Source organism: Choloepus didactylus, chromosome 3, assembly GCF_015220235.1.
Source record: "Choloepus didactylus isolate mChoDid1 chromosome 3, mChoDid1.pri, whole genome shotgun sequence".
Classification (NCBI taxonomy): domain Eukaryota; kingdom Metazoa; phylum Chordata; class Mammalia; order Pilosa; family Megalonychidae; genus Choloepus; species Choloepus didactylus.
Window position 1 is genome coordinate 107,405,303 of NC_051309.1, and position 23,583 is coordinate 107,428,885.

A 23,583-nucleotide genomic window follows, 5' to 3' on the forward strand; every position below is an offset into this window, starting at 1 on the left:
GCATTTTGAATCAGGGCAATCTGATTCTGTTGCTCTTAACTACTACTTACTACTGTGAGACACACAGAAGAATAGACTTAAATAAGGGAAAACCCATAGGCATGGAGTTAGTGGTTGTGATTTTTTTTGTAGTAAAGGGAACTTCAAATTAGTTTAAATTTCTAATTATTGTGGAATTTCCCAGTGAAATTATGGCTTATGCAATGCATGGTATTATATGCAATCATTAAAAAATTATTAGCCTGAAGACTGGGTGGCAATATGTAAAGAGAAATAATATATTCTGTGATTACCACTGTGTGTGAAAACATTCAAGTAAAATTAGACTAGCTATGGGAAGTCAGACCATTTTCTCTCTAAGTGTTCTTTTGTTGCTACACATGAATGTAGTGATTAAAATGTCTCTGGAAGTACTTTAGCATTTCTTAATTATACTAGTATTCATTTTTTGGACATAGGGATATAGTCTTGTTTTTATAAAGAAATTATAATTACATTGAAGGTACTTGTTAATATTTACTTTAAATATAATTCATTTCATAAGAAGTGGTTAATTCTAAAGTAAAAGATTTTTATATAGTAACATTGCTATATATCTGTAATATGTGAATTTTTTTCCTTTGCAATTATCAGTAAATTGTTTGTGTACAGTCTAACTGGCAGAAATCCTATTGTATACTGTTTAAGAGAATATTCACTACCATTTCTAAATAATATAATAAATATGTCCTTCTTAGTAGTATCTGTCCAAAATTTTCATTTTCCCAATTTTAAAATCAGATTCATGAGAGAGTACCATAAATTGCACAGATTAATTTTTTTAATTCATTTTTATTGAGATATATTCACATCCTATGAGGTCATACAAAGCGTACGTTCAGGTGTTCACAGTACCATTATACAGTTGTGCATTCATCACCAAAATTAATTTTTGAATGTTTTCATTACCACACACACAAAAATAATAAGAATAAAAATTAAAGTGAAAAGGAACAATTAAAGTAAAAACACTGGGTGCCTTTTTTTTTTTTTTTTTTTTTTTTTTCCCCCTCATTTTTCTACTCATTCATCCATACACTGGACAAAGGGGAGTGTGGTCCATATGACTTTCCCAATCACATTGTCATCCCTCATAAGCTACATTTTTATACAATCGTCTTCAAGATTCATGGGTTTTGGGTTGTAGTTTGATAGTTACAGGTATTGCTAGCTATTCCAATTCATTAGAACCTAAAAAGTGCTACAGATTAATTTTTTCTTCTGCCTATTCCAAGTTATTTTTCTGTATTTTAATGTATTATAGGCATGTATTGCAAGAAATTGCTATCCTTCTCCACTGAATTATTATAATTTCCCAAAGTCTTGTTGTACCTCAGTGAATGAAGTAATCTGTCATGGAATTCCCGACAGACGGCCTTTGCAAGAAGGTGATATTGTTAACGGTAAGAAATATACATGTGATTTGTCACCATGAGCAAAGAAATAACGAAGTTTTGGGTATCTCATAAAGTGACTTGTGTTTTCCTAATTTGCTTCCTGTACAAAACTTAGGCTTTTTTATATTTAAAATTTGGTATCACTCAAAAATCTACATAAACATCTTTTACGATTTTATGCATCTTGCTTTTAAGATACCTTTAGTATGATCTGTTTCATATAGTGTGCATTTCTTTAAAGCAGAGAAGTGCACATATCTTATATGTGATTAGTAAATAGGTGAAAGATGTCAGTCAAGTATGGAAGTCATCTTGATTCAAGTGTGATCCTCCCAGTTCACTGATGGTTTTGAAGGGGCCAGGGCAGGCTTTCTTAGTTAAAAAACCCTTAATATATGAAGATCTTAAGAAAAAAATCTTGAAAACCTGCAGATGTGCCTTCCTTTAGTGTAAGAAGTTCAGAAAGTAGAAGGCCCATCATGCTAAGCCATTCTGGGAAGGTACAAGTGCAGAGAAGGAAGCTACGAAGACATTTCCTTCTGTGATTAAAAAAAAAAAAAAAAAAAAGTGACGAAGGCTCCCCTAGAGAATATTTATAATATTGATGAAATTGGTCTCTCTAGCTAAACATCTTCAAGGACCCACATAATAAATGGGGAAGCGCAAGCCCAGGTGTTAATGTTAAAACGTTCTCCAGGTGGAGGATGTACCACCTGTGAAGCTGGCCACAAATGATGGTGGATATTTAATTGTGACACTATTTTTATTAGGGTTGTTATTGCTTTAGTTAGAGTATCTGTTTATAAAGTCCCAACCCCTTTTATTATAAACCTTGTTTTCAGTACATGCAGAATGTGTGAGGTTTTTCAGGAACGTACATGTCGTAGAGGTGAAATACTTCTGAAAAACTAGTGATGTTGTAGGTTATTTGAATTCATGGTTTAAAATATTCATCTCATTTGCTCTCTAGATATACATTTAGTATGTATTGCACTGGTGTAGTAATAATCTGTATTCTTAAATATGGGGACAAAGAGAAGGATGAATATTCACAAATAAATGTGAGCAATAAGCAATGAGGTTTTAAAAATAAGTGTAGAACAGTGTATATTTTTCTATTTAGTTATTCCCTAGGAGGAGGAAGAACTTAAATCTGTAAGTGAAAGCAATATTTTTTCTTTAATGTAAAAATGTAGCAGTCCTCAACTTAATGTTAGACTCTCTTTATTGATCTTGCATAATTGGATCCTGAATACATCTTTCTTCTGCCATAAGTGATATGGTTAAATACTATGAGAGTGTGAAAACCCATCATCTAGCTTGTGCTGTGTGTCCATATCACTGTTCTCCATAGCGGAGTTAGAGGCAAGGAGTTTCTGTTGGGCGATAACTATATATTAATTGGTGTTTAATTTGAGAATGCAGAATTTACCTTTTTCATTAAACTGCTTTATTTTAAAATAAAAATAAATGTGGTCTTTATATTTGCACATTCTTTTGCAGTGGACATCACTCTTTATCGCAGTGGTTATCATGGGGACCTGAATGAGACTTTTTTTGTTGGAGAAGTGGATGAGGGAGCACGGAAACTAGTCCAGACCACGTATGAGTGCCTGATGCAAGCCATCGATGCAGGTCAGCCTCAGGGCTAGGTACCCCCTGGAGAACTGCTCTGCGTTGATGGGCAGCGAATAACTTGTCACTCCATTGTGCAGTCCTTGTACCTACCAGCTTTTGTTTTTATTGTATCTCAGTTAGCTTTGGGCTTTAGCAATAATAGGTTTAAGGATGATTTGCTAATCCCTTGATGAGGATGGGCAAGATGATTGCTTAGCATCCTTTGGCTCTCCTGTGATTTATCTCCTTTTTCATTGGCTGATTGTTTTTAGTTCATTCTTTAACATGAATGGGAGATGAAATTTTTACTAATTTAATAAAGCTGGAGGAATGAAAAATGAAAGAATGTATTATTTTTATGTATATAGAGGTGAAATTTCTTTTGTTATCCACTATTAATTATTTTAAAATTTTAGAATTCTTGGAGTTGTTATGAAATGAGACCTTTAATAGTGTTAAATTTCTCATTTGCTGAAGCTTCAGTTTAAAATAATTTTTAGGGTTTCTGCCAGATAATGTGTTCAATGTTTATATCCTTTTTTCTTCTCTGAATTGATTTAAATAACCAGATAGTGGGAACGTTTTACAAAGATACAGGAATAAAACTTGCCAAGAAACCAATGTCTTAACAGTAACCAGGAAAGAACAAAAGATGTTTGCTCTTTTGAAAGTACTGTTAACATATTACATGTCATTTCTGCACCTTATTTTCCACTAATTTGGCTGCTCCCATCTTGGTGAAGAGCACTAGAGAGATTGGAGGACTAGTGTCAAAATTAGCCTTTTAGAAAAGGATTTCTCAACCTCTGCGTTAATGACATTTTGGGCCTGATAATTCTTTGTCGTAGGGTCCTGTCCTGTGCCTTGTAGGCTGTTGAGCAGCATACCTGGCCTCTACCCACTCGATGCCAGTTGCACTACCATCCTTAGTTGTGATGACTGAAAATGTTTCCAGATAATGACAGATGCCCTCCTGAGGTCAAGATTGCTCCCAGTTTTGAGAATTAGGGAAGAATCCCTCTTCTTACCCTAAGTGTTTATTGTTGATTGGGGATTTTCTTTACTGTATACTATGCAGCATAGATTAAACCCTACTCCCACCCCACTTCTAGTTGATCAGGACTGATAAGAAGGTCCAGATGGGAGTGAAAGAAAAAATCGTGAAAGTCAGCATGGTTTCTGAAAATCAGAACCCTCCGGCCCACCCCCACCACACACACACACACACACACACACACACACACACACAGTCAAGCTGGAACATATGGTTAAGAGGAAGTCAAAATGTTAATTAAAATTCCTTTGAATATTTACCTAGAAATTTGATTGAGTGAGCAAGATGCATCATACTTGAGCCTCAGGTTAGAAATCAGATAGGCAGATTGGATGACTGCAGAGAGTTGAAGAACCCACCAGATCCTCTGGCAGTGTGGCGGTGCCCAGCTCCTGAGGTCTCAGTGCAAGGAGAGCCATAGCTGCAGTGAGAGCCACTTCCTTTGCTTTGTATTTTACTGAAAAAGTGGTAAAAGTCATACAAAATTACAGGGTTGGAAGTGTATTGGGAAAAGTACTTTCCTGTACCTTCTCCCCAGGTCCTTCAGCAGAGGCATCAACTATGAATAGTTTGAGGAACATTTTTATAGGGATAAAGAAGGCCAGGAGAAATAATTTTTTCTGAAGTTGACCAGACTGAGCTCAGAACAGATCAAATTACTATTTCTTTTTCTCCTTGGGGTCTTCCTCTCCTATCTTTTCTGTTTACTTTACTAGAATAGAAGAGAGAAGTGTGTGACCTTAGGGAAGGAGAGGAAGAGAAGCATGTGTTCCAGTCTTGGAGAAAGCAAAAGGTGCCTCTCTCCAAGCTCTTAATACTGTGCATGCTTCCTTCTTTTCTGGCATAAAAGGAGGAACTACAGGGGCTCCTGGTTAGAATCTCGCCTTTGCCATTTGCTGACTGTGTGTGCTCTCTATGCCTTGCTTTCCTCATTTGTAAGTTAAGATAGTAGGCAGATGAAGCATTTAGTAAGGATCTTTGCACACAGGTAGCAATAGCTTAGTAAATATTATTACCATGAATAATCTTTGTCATGAGTTTTCTCTTTTCCTTTCAGTGAAACCTGGTGTTCGATACAGAGAATTGGGAAACATTATTCAGAAACATGCCCAAGCAAATGGGTTTTCAGTTGTTCGAAGTTACTGTGGGCATGGAATCCACAAACTTTTTCATACAGCCCCTAATGTACCCCACTATGCCAGTAAGTACTGTCCAGAGATTTCGTATTTGCTCAAAAAATATTTATTGAACAAATACTTACCTGTACCTACTATTTTGTACTCATTAGAGCTATGCTATTAGGTATAACAAATAGACTCCCAAAATGTATATTGGCTCAAACATAATACAGGTTTATATCTTGCTTACATAACAGTACAAGGCAGGTGTGCTTGGTCATTGTGGGGGTGAGGCAGTTCTGTGACCCAGGTTCTGTCATCTTCAACCTGTGGCTTCCAAGATCACCTTGGGGGCTGCCATCCCAGACAATAGATGGGGCAGAACAAGCATGGAGATGTGTGAGAGCTTTTAATGAGATGGTCTGGAATTGATAAATCACATTACTGTCCATTGGCAGGAATTCAGGCACATAGCCACATCTAACTGCAGGGGAATCTGGGAATATAATCTAGTTGAGTGCTCTAGAAGAAAAGTAAACTAATTTTAGTGAACAGTCAGTATTCTCGGCCACAAACCTTGCCATCACTATTCTGATTCTGTAGGTAAAATCAGTTCAACTTGGTTTGATTTGAGTTCCTAATGTATTTATACATGTATGTATACTTTAACAGTTGGTGGTGTGAATAGAGGGGAATACACAAAGTGCCTCTCCTCAAGCTGAGTTCTGGTCTGATCAGAGTACAAAGGAAATGTAAGACAATGTCTTCCAGAAACTTTTTCTCAGGAGAGATAGTATATGTACAGGAATGAGTTTGTTATTTAGTGCCAGTAATGACTGATCACAATGATTGATCTAGGAAGGAATTTAACGTATGTTGAGTGTCTGCTATATGGGCACTTTCATGTATCTTCTTGTGCCAGAGTTTTCTCATCTGTGCCAAAGTAGGGAATGGTACGTACGTTATATTTGTTCTGAGGATTAAGTGAGATAATACATGGAAACCACTAGAATGGTACCTGAAAACAGTATATGAAAACACTCAATAAATATTTACTCTTAAGGTGACAAGGATGATGAAATACATTATCTCATTTGATCATCACAACTCTATGAATGATTTCTTAGTCTTATATCAAAAAGTGGATTCTGTGCTTAGAGAAGCAACCTGCTCAAGGGTACACAAATTAGTAAATAAATGCCAGAGCTAGGATTAGTACCTGGGTTCTGTCTGCCTTTCTAGAGCTAATCTTCTTTCCTATACTTCATGTTGCCTTTTAAGCACTGAAGCAGTTCAGTGCTGGATCCTGTGGGAGATGTAGAATGTGCACCTGAGAACTGAAGAATGGTTGAGTTTGGTTCGGTTGAGAACATGAGAAAGAGCATTCCAGGTGGAGGGGCCCATGACTGGGAGCTTCACGGTGAGACTGAATAGAGGCAGGATAAGCTTGGCTGGGTGCTCAGGACTAGCGACAGGCAGGACAGAGTGCGGTAGATGCCAGACTGAAGAAATTTGAATTGATCTGTAGTGATTTGCTGCAATAATTTTATGCAGACGAGTGGCATGATGAAATTAGTGTTTTGGAAGATTAATTTGTCAATGGAATCTAAAAATTGTAGGTGGGAGTTAGTCAAGTCAGTCAACATGACAAGCAGTTGTTGACATAGACTAGGAGTGAGGTGGTAAAATCTTTCATGTGGATAGTTGTAAAGACAGAGAGAAATGAGTGAGAAATATCTCAACAGTAGAAGCTGAGAAGTTGTCTAGAATACAGCATCTGACATACATCAGTAAACATTTTACTGGCAAACCATATAATTGTTTTCATTAAAGCTGTGAAAGATGCTTGAAATAAAAACTAGCAATGGAAAACAAGTAGCTGACTTCATTCCTTACTGGTAAGTTGTGTAATCACCTGAGTGCTTATTCCCTTTTACAGAATGGAAGGAGCTATTCTGACTACAGTGGTGTGTGTGTGTGAAAGAGTGTGCAAGGCAGGGAATGAAAAATGTCCCCTTGCTTGCAGAGGTTGAGGGTGGACTGGAGAGAGAGAGAGAGAATGCCTGAAGATGGTAGAATTTATAGGAGAAGGGGATATGGGTCAGTGATGGTGATGTCAGCAAACTGTGGTGCCCCTATAACCAAGAAATGCCACCTGAGTTTTATATTGAACCATTTAATTAGAAATAAAAAAAATTGTGAAAAACAAGCAAGGGCCAGTTATACTTCATTTCGTATGTTTGATAGATTTATGAAAATTCAAGTGTAAATAAGGATTATATAAATCAAAATATGAGTGATCACTTTGAGAGGGTGTTAAAGGAAACTCCTGATGGATTCTTTGTTCAGCAGAGGTACCTTTTGTAACTCCATATTACTAACCCTACTGAGGAGGGGACCAGGAAATTGTTGTATAACTTCCCCCATTCCCTTCACCCAACCTTTCATCTAGTAGAATTATAGTATCTCTAAGATTAACTTAATTTGATTCCTGTTTTCTCAGGCATGTTTTTATTTTGTAAAAGTAGTCCTTGTTAGGGTGAGAGTTTGCTGCTTTTTTTTTTTTTCCTATAGAAGTGGTTTTACAGAATAATCATGCCTAAAATACAGGATTTCTAGATACTACCCTATTATTAACACCTTGCATTGGTGTGATACATTTGTTACAATTGATAAAAGCACATTTTAATAACTGTACTATTAAAACCATTCATGGTTTAATGTAAGGTTCACTGTTTCTTTGTGTTGTGCAAGATAGATTGTTTTAAAAAATGCTTATTCTAGTAACATATATACAACCTAAAATTTCCCCTTTTAACCACATTCAAATATATAACTCATTGCTGTTAATTATGTTCACAATGTTATTCTACCAACACCACCATCTATTACCAAAACTTTTCCATTGTCCCAAATAGAAATTTTGTACCTTTTAAGCCTTAACACCCTATTTCCTACCCCCACTGCTAAGTCATTAGCAGTTGGGAACGAATGATAATATCCTGCATTTAAACTACATATTATTTTCTTCAAAAGTGTCTTGAGCTGGTGTGTCCAATTATTAAAATGATTCTCTGAGGTAGACAATAGAGAGACACATTTTTAAAAAAAGTACCAAGCATAGTGCTGCAATGATGTAGTCACTTGGTTTAATGTGTGTTTGTTGAGTGAGATGTGTTGAGAAAGAAACCAGAAGAGTGGAAACGGGTGTGAGCTGCAATTTGTCTAGAATAATGAATCAATGGCAAAAAGAAGTGTAACTTACTTTCTCTGTATCAGCAATGTACAGTAGACATCTAATATGAGCCATATGTGTAATTTAAAATTTTTCTAGTGGCCACAGTAAAAAGGTAAGAAGAAATAGGTGAAGTTAATTTTAATAATATATGTTTATTTAACCTCATATATACAGAATATTAGCATTTCAATATGTAATCAATATAAAAGTTATTGAGATATATTACTTGCTTTTTTAGTCTTCCAAATCTAGTGTGTTTTTTAACTTATCACACATCTCAATTTGGTCTAGCCACATTTCAAGTACTCATAGTTACATGTGCTCAATGCTGCACGTGGCCAGTGACTGGATATCTGTATCCTTTTTTTTCTTTCTGTGACACCGTATTGACGCTACTGACATTTTCTTTTTTAGAAATCCCCAAAGGAATACAGACCAATTTTGTATATGTAGTAAATTGAATGTCATTTTGAGAGAAACTTTGTGAGATTAGAAATAGAGTCAAAAACTTTTACCCCTCGGATTGGATAACAGTTTAGAAACTGCAGATTTTGAATATGTGGTAAATGTATTTTTAAAGGCAGTACCTCTGATGGTGGAAAGCAGCATGATAGCTAGTGACAACGAAATCTTGTCATACAGAAATATAAATGTGTGGGTGAGATTAGGTCATCCATAGAAAGAGGGGAGTTGAGTAGATTGAGCCCCAGTGGACCCACTGTAATTCATTACCAATCATGATCATGAAGACTAATGCGTTTGCCACCTGGTGGTCAGGTAGAGCTAGTGCAACCAGTCATTTTGCTTTTTTTAAAAAAAAGTTGTTTTTTAGATTTGAAATTTAAACTAGTTTTGTACTTTGGGATTGTCTAGAAAGGTCAATTTGCCCCCCGTCCCTGCCCCGCCACTTTGTCCTTTCTTTTGGGGATAACAAATCTGAACACTTGAGTTCATAGTTGTGTTTCTCATGATGGTCCTGAAAAATGCTTTCTTATTTTAGTGAACTTGGACAAAAAGATATAAAAAAGTACTTGGAGACAGAAATGGAATTTCTGTTTTGAAATGAAAATAATAATTCAGTATTAAAAAAAAGTTAAGTGTGCGGAAGTTTTTTCTCTTTTCAAGAAGAGTCAAAAAAGACAACTCACAAAACAGTGTGAAAACTGTGTAGTTGTTTCTGTAAGCCATGCCCATCTGCACACACACACACGCTTTCAAAGACTTGGGAAACTTTTGGCGTAATCTGAAACATGTTCTCTTTTAAACTTTTATACCAGGATGAGTAACGGAACTTTGTTTGGTTCAGTGATTGCAATTCTGATCATGCAGTGTATCAGGGAGCATAAATGGTGTCGTCTTTTCTCTAATACCAATGATAATCATATCTGAAATTCAGCCTAAGGATATCTGTATTTTCCAAGCAACATAAGCAGAGTGAAGTGTGCCTAGGACCCCATCTGCCCCAAAGGAGGTGGTTATCAGTAAAATACCTGTTTGTTGAATGATATACTTTAAGAAAGGAGAATTGAGAGAGGATGAGGTAAGTAGTTTAAGAATCACTGGTGGGGATATAAGTTGTGTACTTTTTCCAGTGAGATGTTCCATGGAATACTGTTGGTTTTGCTATATTTTGAGATTGTTTTCTTTAATTTCAGAAAATAAAGCTGTTGGAGTGATGAAGGCGGGTCATGTATTTACAATTGAGCCAATGATTTGTGAAGGTGAGAACAAAGGATGCTGTAATGCTGTTTAATTGGATTTTTATTTATCTATTTTTGTGGTTACCAATGTTCACATTAGTGGTATGCTTCACTTGATTTCTGTCTGCTTTGTTCACTTTCTTTCCGAACGTCCGATCTTGAACTTGATTTAGTGTCATGTAGAGAACTGAAATGTAAGGGTTGGCAAGCAAGTAATGCTTTCTACATGTTTGTTCTCCTCATTTCAGTAGATGGCAAAGTACTTGAATCCTAGAACTTTGTTTTTTGGTTTCAATCTAATTTTTTAATTGTAGAATATAACATATATACATAAAACTGATAACTTTCCAAGTGAAATTTAAGTAGTTAGCAAATTTCAAAGAATGTTATGGGTTACAGTTACACAGTCTCAGTTATTTCCTTATTGTGAAATATAACGTATATTCCAAAAGGTAGTATCTTTCAAAGTATGCTTTAACAAGTACTTATATAGGAAATTGTAAAAAATGTTATGAGTTACAGTACCATAGTTTCAGTTATTTCCATATTATGAAATATACATACAAAAGGGTGATAACTTTCAAATTAAGATTTAGCAAGTAGTTATAGAACAAATTTCAAAGGATGCTTTGGGTTACCATTCCACCATTTCAATTCTTTCCTTCTAGCTATTCTAATACCCTAGCAATTGAGGAAAAGAAAATCATATAGAGATTCAGTATTCATAATCCTTTGTTGAATTCCACCTTGTTTCTTGCTACCCTGTCCTCTAGTTTAATCACTTTCCCTATCTTTAGGGATGTCTAGGCAGTGACCACCCTAACTTGTTCATGTTGAAAAGGGGTGTCGACATTATGGGAAAAGGGGACACATCTGGTTGATGTTCTTGAAGAGGCTGTTGCCTCTGGGTTTTGGGACTTAGCTGTCATGGGAGCTCTCTGGAGGATTTAAGTTTCTGAAGAATAAACTTAGTGAGTAAAACTATTATTGAGTCTCAAATAGGGATCTGGGTATTCTTTAGGGCTTTTGGGACTACTGTTGACTTGGATTTATCACACTGTGGTCATTTAGCAAATGTAGCTGAAGCTTGCATAGGAGTAACCTCCAAGATAGCCTCTTGACTCTGTTTGAATTCTCTTAACCATTTAAACCTTATTTTGTTGCCTTTCTTTTCCCCCTTTTGGTCAGAAAGACATTCTCAACTCTTCGTTGCCAGGGTCAGGTTCATTCCTGGAATCCATGTCCCACATCGCAAGGGAGACTCATTCATCTGAGGGATCCTGTCCCATGTTGAGGGAGGGTGATGAATTTATTTGCAGAGTTAGGCTTAGAGAGAGAAAGTTCACATTTGAGCAACAAAAGAAGTTCTTTGGAGGTGACTCCTAGACATAAGCCTCCCCTTTAAAACCATAAGTTTCACCAGAGCAAGCCTCAAGATTGAGGGCTTGACTTATTCCACAGTGGCTGTACCATTATACATTCCCACCAGCAGTGAATAAGAGTTCCGATTTCTCCACATCCTCTCCAGCACTTATTGTTTCCTGTTTTTTAATGGCAGCCATTCTTAATGTTGTGAGATGGTATCTCATTGTGGTTTTGATTTGCATCTCCCTAATAGCTAGTGAAGCTGAACATTTTTTCAAGTGTTCTGTAGCCATTTGTATTTTCTCTTAGGAAAAATATTTTTTTCCCATTTTATAACTGGGCTGTTTGTACTTCTGTTGTTGAGTTGTAGGATTTCTTTATGTATGCAGGATATCTGTCTCTTATCAGATATATGGTTTCCAGTTCACCTTTGAATTTTTTAGAGCTGCAGAAGCTTTTGATTTGAGGAGTTCCTATTTATCCTATTTATCTATTTATCCTATTTATCTATTTTTTCTTTTGCTGCTTGTGCTTTAGGTTTAAGGTCTAACAAGCTACCTCCTGTTACTAGGTCCTGAAGATGTTTCCCTGTATTATCTTCTAAGAGTTTTATTGTGCTGTCTCTGATAATGAGGTTTTTGATCCACTTTGAGTTAATTTTTATATAGGGTGTGAGGTAGGAGTCCTCTTTCATTCTTTTAGAGATAGATATTCTGTTCTTTCAGCCCCATTTGTTGAAGAGAAGTTTCTGTCCCAGTTCTGTGGATTTGGGGGCCTTATCAAAAATCAGTCAACATAGATTTGAGGGTCTAATTTCGAACTCTCAATTTGATTCCATTGATCAATATGTCTATCTTTGTGCCAATACCATGCTGTTTTGACGACTGTGGCTTCATAGTAGACTTCAGAGTCTGGAAGTGTAAGTCCTCCCACTTCGTTTTTCTTTTTAAGGATGTTTTTGGCAATGTGAAACCCTTTCCCTTCCAAGTAAATTTGATAACTAACTTTTCCAAGTCTGCAAAGTAGGTTGTTGGGATTTTTTAAAAATTCAATTTTATTGAGATATATTCACAAGCCATACAGTCATCCACAGTGTACAATGAATTGTTCACAGTACCATTATATAGTTGTGCAATTTTTGAACATTTTCATTACCAAGTTTGCAAAGTAGGTTGTTGGAATTTTGATTGGAATTTCGTTGATTGTGTCGATCAGTTTGGGTAGAATTGACATCTTCACAGTGTTTAGCTTTCCTATTCATGAGCATGGATAGGATATTTTTCCACCTATTTAGGTCATTTTAAAAAATTTCTTTTAGTAATGTTTTGTAATTTTCCATGTAGAGGTATTTTATATCCTTGGTTAAGTTTATTCCTAGGTACTTGATTTCTTTAGTTGCTATTGTGAATGGAATTTTTTTTTTATTGCCTCTTCAGTTAGGTCATTACTAGTGTATAGGAACATTACTGACTTATGTGCATTAATCTTATATCCCGCCACTCTACTGGATTTTTTTATTAGGTCAAACAGCTTTGTCCTCGAATTCTCAGGATTTTCTAAATATAAGATCGTATCATCTGCAAATAATGACAGTTTTACTCCTTCCTTTCCAATTTGGATACCTTTTATTTCTTTGGCTTGCCAAATTGCTCTGGCTAGAACTTCTAGAACAATGTTGAATAATAGTGGTGACAGTGGACATCCTTGTCTTGTTCCTGATCTTAGGGGGGAAGGCCTTTGGCCTCTTACTGTTGAGTACGGTGCTAGCTATGGGTTTCTCATATATGCCCTTTATCATATTAGGAAAGGTTCCCTCAATTCCAGCCTTATGAAGCGTTTTTATCAAAAAGGGATGTTGAATTTTGTCAAATGCATTTTCAGCATCTATTGAGATGATCATTTGATTTTTCCTTTTGATTTGTTAATGTGTCGTATTACATTAATTCATTTTCTTATGTTGAACCACCCCCTTGCATGCCAGGAATGATCCCCACTTGGTTGTGTGTATAATTCTTTTAATGTATCTTTCGATTCAATTTCCAAGTATTTTGTTTAGGATTTTTGCATCTATATTCATTAGGGAGTTTGACCTATAGTTTTCCTTTTTTGTAGTATCTTTATCTGGTTTTGCTATCAGAGTGATATTAACTTCATAAAATGAGTTAGGTAGTGTTCCTTTTTCTTCAGTTTTTTGAAAGAGTTTGAACAGGAATGGTTTCAATTCTTTTTGGAAAGTTTGGTAAAATTTGCCTGTGAAGCCATCTGGCCTTGGGCTTTTATTTGTAGGTAGATTTGTTGTTGTTGTTTTTTATTGAGATTGTTCACATACCATACAATTATCCAGAGATCCAAAGTGTACAATCAGTTGTACATGGTACCATCATACAGTTGTGTATTTGTCATCACAATTAATTTTTTCTCAATTTTTAGAACATTTTCATTACTGCAGAAAAGAAATAAAGACAAAAAAGGAAACTCAAATACTCCCATACCCCTAACCACCCCCCTCTATTATTGATTCATAGTTTCAGTATAGTACATTTGTTACTGTTGATGAAAGAATGTTAAAATACTAACTGTAGTATATAGTTTGCAGTAGGTATATCTATTTTTCCAATATGTCCCTCTATTATTACCTTCTAGTTATAGTGCATACATTTGTTCTAGTTCATGGGAGAGATTTTTGATATTTGTGCATTTAATCACAGACATTATCCACTACAAGATTCACTGTTTTATACATTTCCATCTTTTAACCTCTAGCTTTCCTTCTGGTGACATACGTGACTCCGAGCTTACCCTTTCCACCACCTTCACACACCATTCAGCACTGTTAGTTATTCTCACAATGTGCTACTATCCCTACTCTCCATTTTCAAATGTTTAAGTTTACCCTAGTTGAACGTTCTGCTCATATTAAGCAACCGCTCCCCATTCTTTAGCCTCATTCTATGTCCTGGTAACTTATATTTCATGTCTATGAGTTCACATATTATAATTAGTTCATATCAGTGAGACCCTGCAATATTTGTCCCTATGTGTCTGTCTTATTTCACTCAATATAGTGCCCTCAAGGTTTCTTCATCAACCCATTTTTTTAAAGATGGTTTTGTTCACACACCATACATTCTGTCCTAAGTAAACAATCGTTGGTTCCCTGATTTATGTATTCATCGCCACTGTATATATAAGGAAATCTCAATTTCTTCCACAAAGAAGGAAGAAGAGTTGAAGAAGGTAGAGAGATAAAAGAAAAAGAAAAAGAAAAAAGCAAGAGAGAGAAAAGAAAAAAAAGACAGCTGCAAAGCAACTAAAGGAAAGATAACATTAAATTAAAGTAGAATGAAGAGTCAGACGACATCACCAATGCCAGGAGTCCTATACCCTTCCCCTATGCCTACCCCCCTCCCCACATAATGCATTTAGCTTTGATATATTGCCTTTGTTATATTAAAGGAAGCATAATACAATGTTTCTGTTAATTATAGTCTCTAGTTTGCATTGACTATATTTTCCCCCCATTCCCACACTATTTTTAACACCTTGCAGCGTTGACATTCATTTGTTCTGCCTTACGTAAAAACATATTTGCACCTTTTATTACAATTGTTGAACACCATAGGTTTCACTGAGTTACACAGTTCCAGTCTGTCTTTCCTCTTTTGTTCTGGTGTCCCACATGCTCCTAACCTTCCTCTTTCAACCATACTCACAGTCATCTTTGGTGTATATACATTAGTGTGCTACTATCTCCCCAAATTGTTTTCCAAACTTCTTGCTTCTGTCTTTTCCTTTCTGTCTGTAATGCTTCCTTTAGAGCAGGTATTTTGTTCACAAACTCTGTCATTGTCTGTTAGAGAATATTTCAAGCTCTCCCTCATATTTGAAGGACAGTTTTGCCGGATATAGGATTCTTGGTTGGTGGTTTTTCTCTTTCAGTATCTTAAATATATCACCCCACTGCCTTCTTTTCTCCATGGCTTCTATCAAGAAATCCATACATAATCTTATCAAGCTTCCTTCGTATGTGATGGATCACTTTTCTCTTCCTGCTTTCAGGATTCTCTGTTTATCTTTGACATTTGATAATCTGATTATTAAGTGTCTTGGCATAGGCCTATTCAGATCTGTTCTGTTTGGGGTATGCTGCATTTCTTGGATCCATAATTTTATGTCTTTCATAAGAGATGGGAAATTTTCATTGATTATTTCCTCTATTATTGCTTCTGCTCCTTTTCCCTTCTCTTCTCCATCCCTTCCTGCATTTCGTGTTGTCCTTCAACTCCCAGAGACATTGCTCATATTTTTACAATTTTTTTTCTATCTGTTCTTTTGTGTGTAGGCTTTCAGTTGTCTTGTTCTCCAGTTCCTGAGTGTTTTCTTCTGTCTCTTGAGATTGGCTGTTGTATGTTTTCCATTGTATCTTTCATCTCTTGTGCTGTGCCTTTCATTTCCATAGACTCTGCCAGTTGTTTTTTTGAACTTCCGATTTCTACCTTATGTATGCCCAGTGTTTTCATTATATGCTTCATCTCTTTTGCCATATCTTGCATTGAACTTTTTGAATTGATTTAGCATTAGTTGTTTAAATTCCTGTATCTTAGTTGGAGTGTAAGTTTGTTCCTTTTACTGGACCATAACCTTGTTTTTCTTAATGTAAGTTGTAGTTTTCTGTTGTCTAGGCATCTGGTTTCCTTGGTTACCCCAATCAGGTTTTCCCAGACCAGAATGGGCTCAGGTCTTGGAAGGAGGCAGTAGTATCTGGTTTCCCTGAGGGTGTCTTAGAAGATTGATATACCCTGTGAGGCCTCAAGTCACTGTACTTTTCTGCCCAGCAGGTGGTGCCTGTCAGCCTATAGCTCCAGACTGTTGTAAGGAGGTGTGGCCTGTGGCTGTTTTCCCCCAGGCTCTGGGGTCTGCTTCTCAATGGAAGGCAAGTGGTAAAACTTGGCACCACCTTCTTCCTCTTAGGGAAAATACACCCCCTAGGGGAAGGTCATTTGCATTTGAATAGTCTCTCTGCCTGTGCTATCTCCACCTTTGTCTGGGTTGGAGCAGTGGGAACTGAAAATGGCTGAGGCTTTCTCTACTAAGCCTCAAAAGGGACAGAAAGCCTCCTTCAGGGCCAGTCCCTGGCCACCCCCTGGTTCTCCAAGGTCAGTTGTCACCAAAAGCCTCTGTCTGCTTATTGGGGATTCATAGCTTGTATTGAGCAGTCCACGTTTGTTAATTAAAACCCCAGTTGGAGCTCAGCTGAGCTGTATTCACTTGCTCAGAGACAGCTGCTCTCTAGCACTGCAAGGCTTTGCAGTTTGGGCCATGGGGGGAGGGGGCTCTCAGCTTGGATCCGCAGTTTTTACTTACAGATTTTATGCTGCGATCTCAGGCATTCCTCCCAATTCAGGTTGGTGTATGATGAGTGGACAGTTACCACATTTCCACCTCCACCCCCCACCCCCCCAGTTATTCCAGATTATTTACTTCTTGTTCCTGGTTGTTTATTAGTTTTTCCAGGGGGACAAACTAGCTTTTACTCCTCTCTGTGCTGCCATCTTCTTCCATCTGTAAGTAGATTTTTGATGTCTGATTGGATTTCTTTGCTTGTGATTGGCTTTTTGAGGTCTTCTGTTTCTTCTTGGGTCAGTCTAGGTTGATCCTGTGTTTGCAGAAAATTTTCCATTTCCTCTTTTGTCTAGCATGTTGGCATAAAGTTGTTCATAGTATCCTCTTATGATTTTTTTTTTATTTCTTCAGGATCAGTAGTAATTATTCTTTTCTCATTTCTGATTTTATTTATTTGGGTGTTCTCTTTTTTTGCTTTTGTCAGTCCAGCTAAGGATCTGTCAATCTTGTTGATCTTCTCAAAGAACCAACTTTTGGTTTTATTTTTTTCTCGATTGCTTTTTTGTTGTCTGTTTCATTTATTTCTGTTTTAATCTTTGTTATTTCTTTTCCTCTACTTACTTTAGGGTTAGTTTGTTGATTATTCTCTAGTCTCTTCAGTTGTTCAGTTAGGTCTTTGGTTTTAGCTCTTTCTTGCTTTTTGATAAATGCATTTAGAGCTCTAAATTTCCCTTGCAGCACCACCTTCCCTGCATCCCATGGATTTTGATATGTTGTGTTCTCATTTTCATTCATCTCTAGTTATTTGCCAATTTCTCTTGCAATTTCTTTTTGACCCACTGGTTGTTTAGGAGTGTGTTGTTTAACCTCCATATATTTGTGAAAGATCTGGTTCTTTGGTGTTTATTGATTTCTAGTTGCATTCCATTATGGTCAGAGAATGTGTTTTGAATAATTTCATTCTTTTTAAATTCATTAAGACTTGTTTTGTGCCCCAGCATAAGATCTATCCTGGAGAACATTCCATGTGCAGTAGAGAAGAATGTATATTCTGCTACTTTGGGATGTAATGATATGTCTGTTAAGGCTAATTCATTTATCATATTATTTAGGTTTTCAGTTTCTTTATTGGTCCTTGGCCTAGTTTTTCTACCTATAGAAGAGAGTGGTATATTGAAGTCTCCCACTATTACTGTAGAAGTGTGTATTACTCTGTTCAGTTTTTCCACAGTTATTGTATAAACATCAATTGCATCCTTCAGTTTTGCCAGTTTGTCACATGTACCTTGGAGCACTTTGATTGGGTGCATAAACATTTATTATTGTTATTTCTTCTTGGTGAATTGTCCCTTTTTGTTAGTATTTAGTGTCCTTCTTTGTCTCTTAGGATATCCTTGCATTTAAAGTCTATTTCATCTGAAATTAGGTTTGCCACCCCTGCTTTCTTTGGGCTGTAGCTTGCATGGAATTTTTTTTCCCATTCTTTTATTTTCAGTTTTTTGTGTCGCTGGGTCTAAGTTGAGTCTCTTTGAAACAGCGTATTGATGGTTTATTTTATGATCCATTCTGCCAGTCTTTATCTTTTAATTGGGGAGTTTAATCCATTCACATTCAGTGTTATGACTGTAAAGGCAGTTTTTGAGTCAGCCATCTTTTCCTTTGGTTTTTATTTGTCAGGTCTGTTTTTTCCCTCTCTGTCTTTATTTCCTTTATGTTACACTTACTTATACTCTTCAGTTCTCTGCCCTTCTCCCAGCCTCTGTCCCCTGTCTTTTTTTTTTTTCTCAGATGGTAGAGCTCCCTTTGGTATTTCTTATACGGCAGGTCTCTTGTTAACAAAGTCTCTCAGCATTTGTTTGTCTGCGAAAATTTTAAGCTCTCCCTCAATTTTGAAGGAGATGTTTGCTGCAGAAAGAATTCTTGCTAGAAGTTTTCTCTTTCAGAATTTTAAATATGTCATACCACTGCCTTCTTGCCTCTGTGCCCGCTGAGTAGTCATTACTTAATGTTATGTTGTTTCCTTTGTATGTGGTGAATCACTTCTCCCTTGCTGCTTTCAGACCTTTCTCTTCAACATTTGTCAGTCTGATCAGACTATGTCTCGGAGTGTGTTTATTTGGATTTATTCTATGTGGAGTTCGTTGGGCATCTTTGATTTGCGTATTTATGTCATTTAGAAGGGTTGGGACATTTTCCCCAACTGTGTCTTGAAACACTCTTCCTAGCCCTTTACCGTTCTCTTCTCCTTCTGGGACACCAACAGTTCTTATATTTGTATGCTTTGTGTTGTCCATCATTTCTATAAGATCCATTTCAAGTTTTTCCATTTTTTACAGCATTTCTTCTTTTGTGTGTTCACATTCGATTGCCATGTCTTCTCCCTCTTCACATATGCTGTTGTGTGTCTCTAGTGTATTTTAAATTTGATCCACACTGTTTTTTATTTCCATAAGTTCTGCTCTTTTTTTAATTTAGTCTTTGAAATTCTTGTTTATGTTCTTTTAGAGTCTTCTTGATCTCCTTTATGTCTTTAGCCATCTTGTTGAAGTTGCTTTGGAGATTTGTTTGTACTTCTTCAATTAATTGTTGTAAATTTTGTGTTTCTTCTGGCTTTTTAACTTGTTTGTTTGGTTTGTCCCTATCTTCTGGATTCTTCAAGTGCTTTGTGATTTTCTTTTGACTCCAGGGCATTTTCTCATCTTCATAAGGTTATTTTGGAAAATAAGGGATTATTTGAGCATCTATGTATAATTTGGGAGAACTATAGCTTGCTGTAGTGCAGTTTCCCTATCCTACCAGCAGGTCGTGCTCTCCAGCTTATCTTCCTTGAAATTTTCCTGTGGGTTGGGTGGCATCCAAACCGGTGGGGAACCAATCATTGCACTGGTTCTCCATGTACGCTGGGGACTGCCTGCCCTTTGGCTGCAATGTGGGCCCTGGTCAGTTAGGCTGGGAGTCTGCTGAAGGGGACCCTGCAGATCAAATGTGCCTGGCTCCCTGCTTGCTGGGCACCTGCAAGTCTCTTGGGTGTGGGAAGGGCTCCTAATGGGCTGGTATGGCACCCTCTCCTATCCCCACCTCTTGCTGGTGTACCCCCAACCCCCCGACTTCCATGGTGGGGGAGGAAACGCTGCCTCCCAGGTTCCTTCATGGGAGCTCCCAGCCGTTGGGCTGTGGAGGATCACCTCCCCAGCTAACCACCAACGTAGGTACACGGAGGGTGGAGAGGCGCTGCTCACTCCCTTTTCTGGTGGCCTTCTCGCTGCTGCTGGCCAGGGATGTGGTCCCGGCAGGGGAAAAAAAAACAAAACTCCCCCACCCCTCCAGGCACCATCTTCTGCATTTTTGTCCATATCCTCTCCACGTCCTGTGGGGGTCCCTCTATGGCTGGTCATACCCTGAAACCACAGTCCTGGGCATCCTCCGGCCCCTCGCTAGTTTCTTTCATGGAGGAGAAGCCTGTTCCACCTCACCTACTTCGCCATCCTCCAGGAAGTCCAATCTTTGTCTTTTTCATAAAAGGCATGTTGTAATAATCAGGACAAGCCTATAGAAGTTATTGCTTCACAGAGGAGTGGGAAAAGAAGGAAAGTAGAAGGATTGCATTTGATGAGCATCTACTCTGAGACAGACACAATTATATGCTTTACATCTCCACAACTTACGAGGTAGGTATTAACCCCATTGTACAGAGGAGGAAGCTGATCCTGATCCTTGGAGAGGTTAAGTAACTAGTTCAGGGTCACTTAGCTACTTTTGTGGCAGAATTTGTTGGACTCTAAACTTACGCCCTTTGTATGATGCTGTGCTGCTTCTTCAGGGACTGCATGCATGTTGTCATGTAGTGTCACACAACTGTTGGGGAGAAAGTACAGCACACTTCACTCTGGCATCCCTATGTCCTTGCTGCTGTTATTCCCTGTGACAGGCAGGTGCCAATGATAGTGGATGGAATTGGTGTCATGATTAGGGCTCTACACTGAGATTATCATAGCAATAGTAATAACTGGGGCCTGTTGTGAGGCCTTCACCTTTATTTTTTTCCAGATGTATTTTCTTAACATGGAAGCATTTCCTGATAGTTCCTTGTTGGAGCTAGGGGATGCGAAGTGAAGCGATAGTAGTAGGGCCTGTGTGTTCTGGACCCTGTGTTAAAGGATGCTTTACCTCCAGATCCTTCTTGGAGGAAAGTCCTGCCAAGTTTTGCTGGCTCCAACAGAAAGGATGAATCCGCTGCTGCCCTAGAAGAAGCTAATTGCTACAGCCCTGTTGGATTCTTATATCCCTAGCATTCATGGTCCACATAGCAGCAATCACAGTCTTTCTAAAATGAGTCAGTTCTAGTTTGTGGAGGAGGATAGACCCTAGGGGAGAAAGTGTGTGCAGGTAAACTGAGTAGGAGATTGTTTCATAGTCTTGAGTGAGATGTGGTGGCTTGGACTAAGATTTTTTTTCTTAGTATCTTCATGACTGTTTTTCCATACTTGACTGAATATTTATTAGCACTAGCTGTGCCATTACTATTCAGATTTTTTTTTCTTAGTATCTTCATGACTGTCTTTCCACACTTGACTGAATATTTATTAGTACTAGCTATGCCATTACTGCTCAGATAAGGTTTCAATAAGGAACTGAAACCATTTGTAGATGGTTTTTCATGGTGAATTCTGTTGGGCCAGCTTTCTGTTAGGTAACTGAGTTCAGAAAAAGTATAGCACGTGGTCTTCAGCTCAAGAAGAGTGCCAAGTTTGGTCAGGGAGAAACATAATCTAGTTCCTTTTCCTATAATATAGAGGCCACACAGGTCAGAAGACTAATCTGCCTTAAAGGACTTAGTTGTGTGACTTGGGCAGTGTATTAGCCATCTCTTGTTGTTTAATAACCCCAAACTTAGTGACTTAAAAACAAGTATTTATCATCTCACAGTTTCTATGGGTCAGAAATTTGAGCCAAACATAGTGAAGTGCCGCTGGTTCAAAAGTCTCTCATGAAACTGTAGTCAGGCTGTCTGTTGGGGCTGTGGTCTCATGTGAGGACTCTCATTAGGAGAGGATCTGCTTCTAAGCTCACACACATATACCTGTTCCTTTAGGGCGGTTGGTCTGAGGGTCTCAGTCCCTTGCTGGCTGTTGGCCAAGGCCTCCCTTAGTTCTTTACCATGTGGACCTCCACATGCTGTCTCATGACATCTGGCCTCCTCTAGTGGTCCAAGAGAGAAAGTAAGCACATCCAAAGCGGAAGGGTAACCTAATCCTGGGAGTGACATCCCAATACTTCCACCATATTCTCTTCCTTAGAATTGCTTGATGTGCAATCAGTTGCAGGGGCAGTGGTAAGTATATTAACAGTGAAAGGAGAGAGTGTGAAAGTAAAGTGTTGTGTTAATTATGTATTTTTTTTTTTGTTTAATTAACTGGTACTTGGTTGGTGAGGCATAATATAGTACTTCTTGGAGTAAGCAAATAACTTTGTGTAGAACTGGTCCAGATAATCATCAGATTATAACAGCTATACTTAAGTGTAACTCACCTAGGCTATATCCCAGCTTCAACTTGAACGTCTCAAGTTAGAAGAGGCATTTCCTCAGAATAGTGGCCAAATATGTTTTTACTTGATGTTGTTAAAGAACCTGTTTTAGCAGATCAAAATAAAATCAAAGAAATATTATGCCTCAAATCCATTTGTGAAAAAGATCATTACATTGAGAAATACCTATTTATTCATCCTTAGGTGGTTGAAAAGCATGAGTTAACTTTCTTTAAGCATATTTTCTTTTTACCCTAGGATTTAATATTGCAGAGGTAGGTTATTTCATTGCAGTTTGTATTTTGGGATTTCTGTGTGAGTTAGTGAGGCCTAGAAGGAATAAGTTTCATCTAAGGGTTATTCAAAATAAGAATGTAGTGGTTTTTGTTTTTTTTTTTTGACATCTAATTTGGAAACAAGGAAGTCACTATAAATACATAGTTTTAGTAGGAGGTGGTTGTACCTAGAATTGCCTCACTTTTTCATCCCACCTCTGCTTCAGAATCTCTTGTGCCTTATCTTTCCACTTTGCTTTCATTGCCCTGTGCCTCCCTACCCCACCCTTAGTGTAGAGTTTCATTCATTGTTTCCCATCTTCTTTCTTTGTCATTTCATTTCCTTCCTCTAGTTTTAACCCCTCTCTAACCCATTCTGCTTCAGCATATTTTTCTTATCCTCTCTTCAACCCATTTCTTTTTTGCACCTTGTTGGGGATTGAATCATGTTCCCCACAAAAGGCTTGTTCAGGTCCCAACCCCTGGTTCTGTATACGTGAACCCATTTGTAGACAGGCCCTTTGGATATGTAATAGTTAAGGTGTGCCCAAACTGAATGAGGGTGGGCCTTAATCCTGTATGACTGAAGTCCTTAAAAGCAAAGGAAATTGGACATGGAAGCAGAAGCCACAGGGAGCAGCCAGAAGGTGGAAGTCAACAGAACCTGAAGAGAAAGAAGATACCACCATGTGACAGAAAAGCCAAGGACAGAGGATGACCAGCAGTCATCCCTAGAATGCCACAGTCTCCAGGGGGAAAGTTTTGCCTTGCTGATGCCTCAGATGTGGACTTCTGCTAGCCTCAAAACCACGAGCCTATAAATTCCTGTTGGTAAGCCAGCCCACTGTATGGTATTTGTTTTAGAAGCCAGAAAACTAATACAGTTTTTGGTACTGGAAAGTGGGGTGCTG

At 37.7% G+C, this 23,583-nt stretch overlaps 1 protein-coding gene across 2 annotated transcripts in view; it reads left to right on the top strand.

Moving 5' to 3' along the window:
• METAP1 (methionyl aminopeptidase 1) overlaps positions 1-23,583 on the top strand; it is a 158,211-nt gene that overhangs the window by 130,178 nt on the left and 4,450 nt on the right. For both annotated transcript variants that reach the window (XM_037830299.1, XM_037830300.1), the window contains 4 exons: positions 1,304-1,442; positions 2,940-3,071; positions 5,165-5,308; positions 10,119-10,184. In XM_037830299.1, the coding sequence (XP_037686227.1) occupies positions 1,304-1,442; positions 2,940-3,071; positions 5,165-5,308; positions 10,119-10,184 (481 nt within the window). The remainder of the gene's footprint in view (positions 1-1,303; positions 1,443-2,939; positions 3,072-5,164; positions 5,309-10,118; positions 10,185-23,583) is intronic.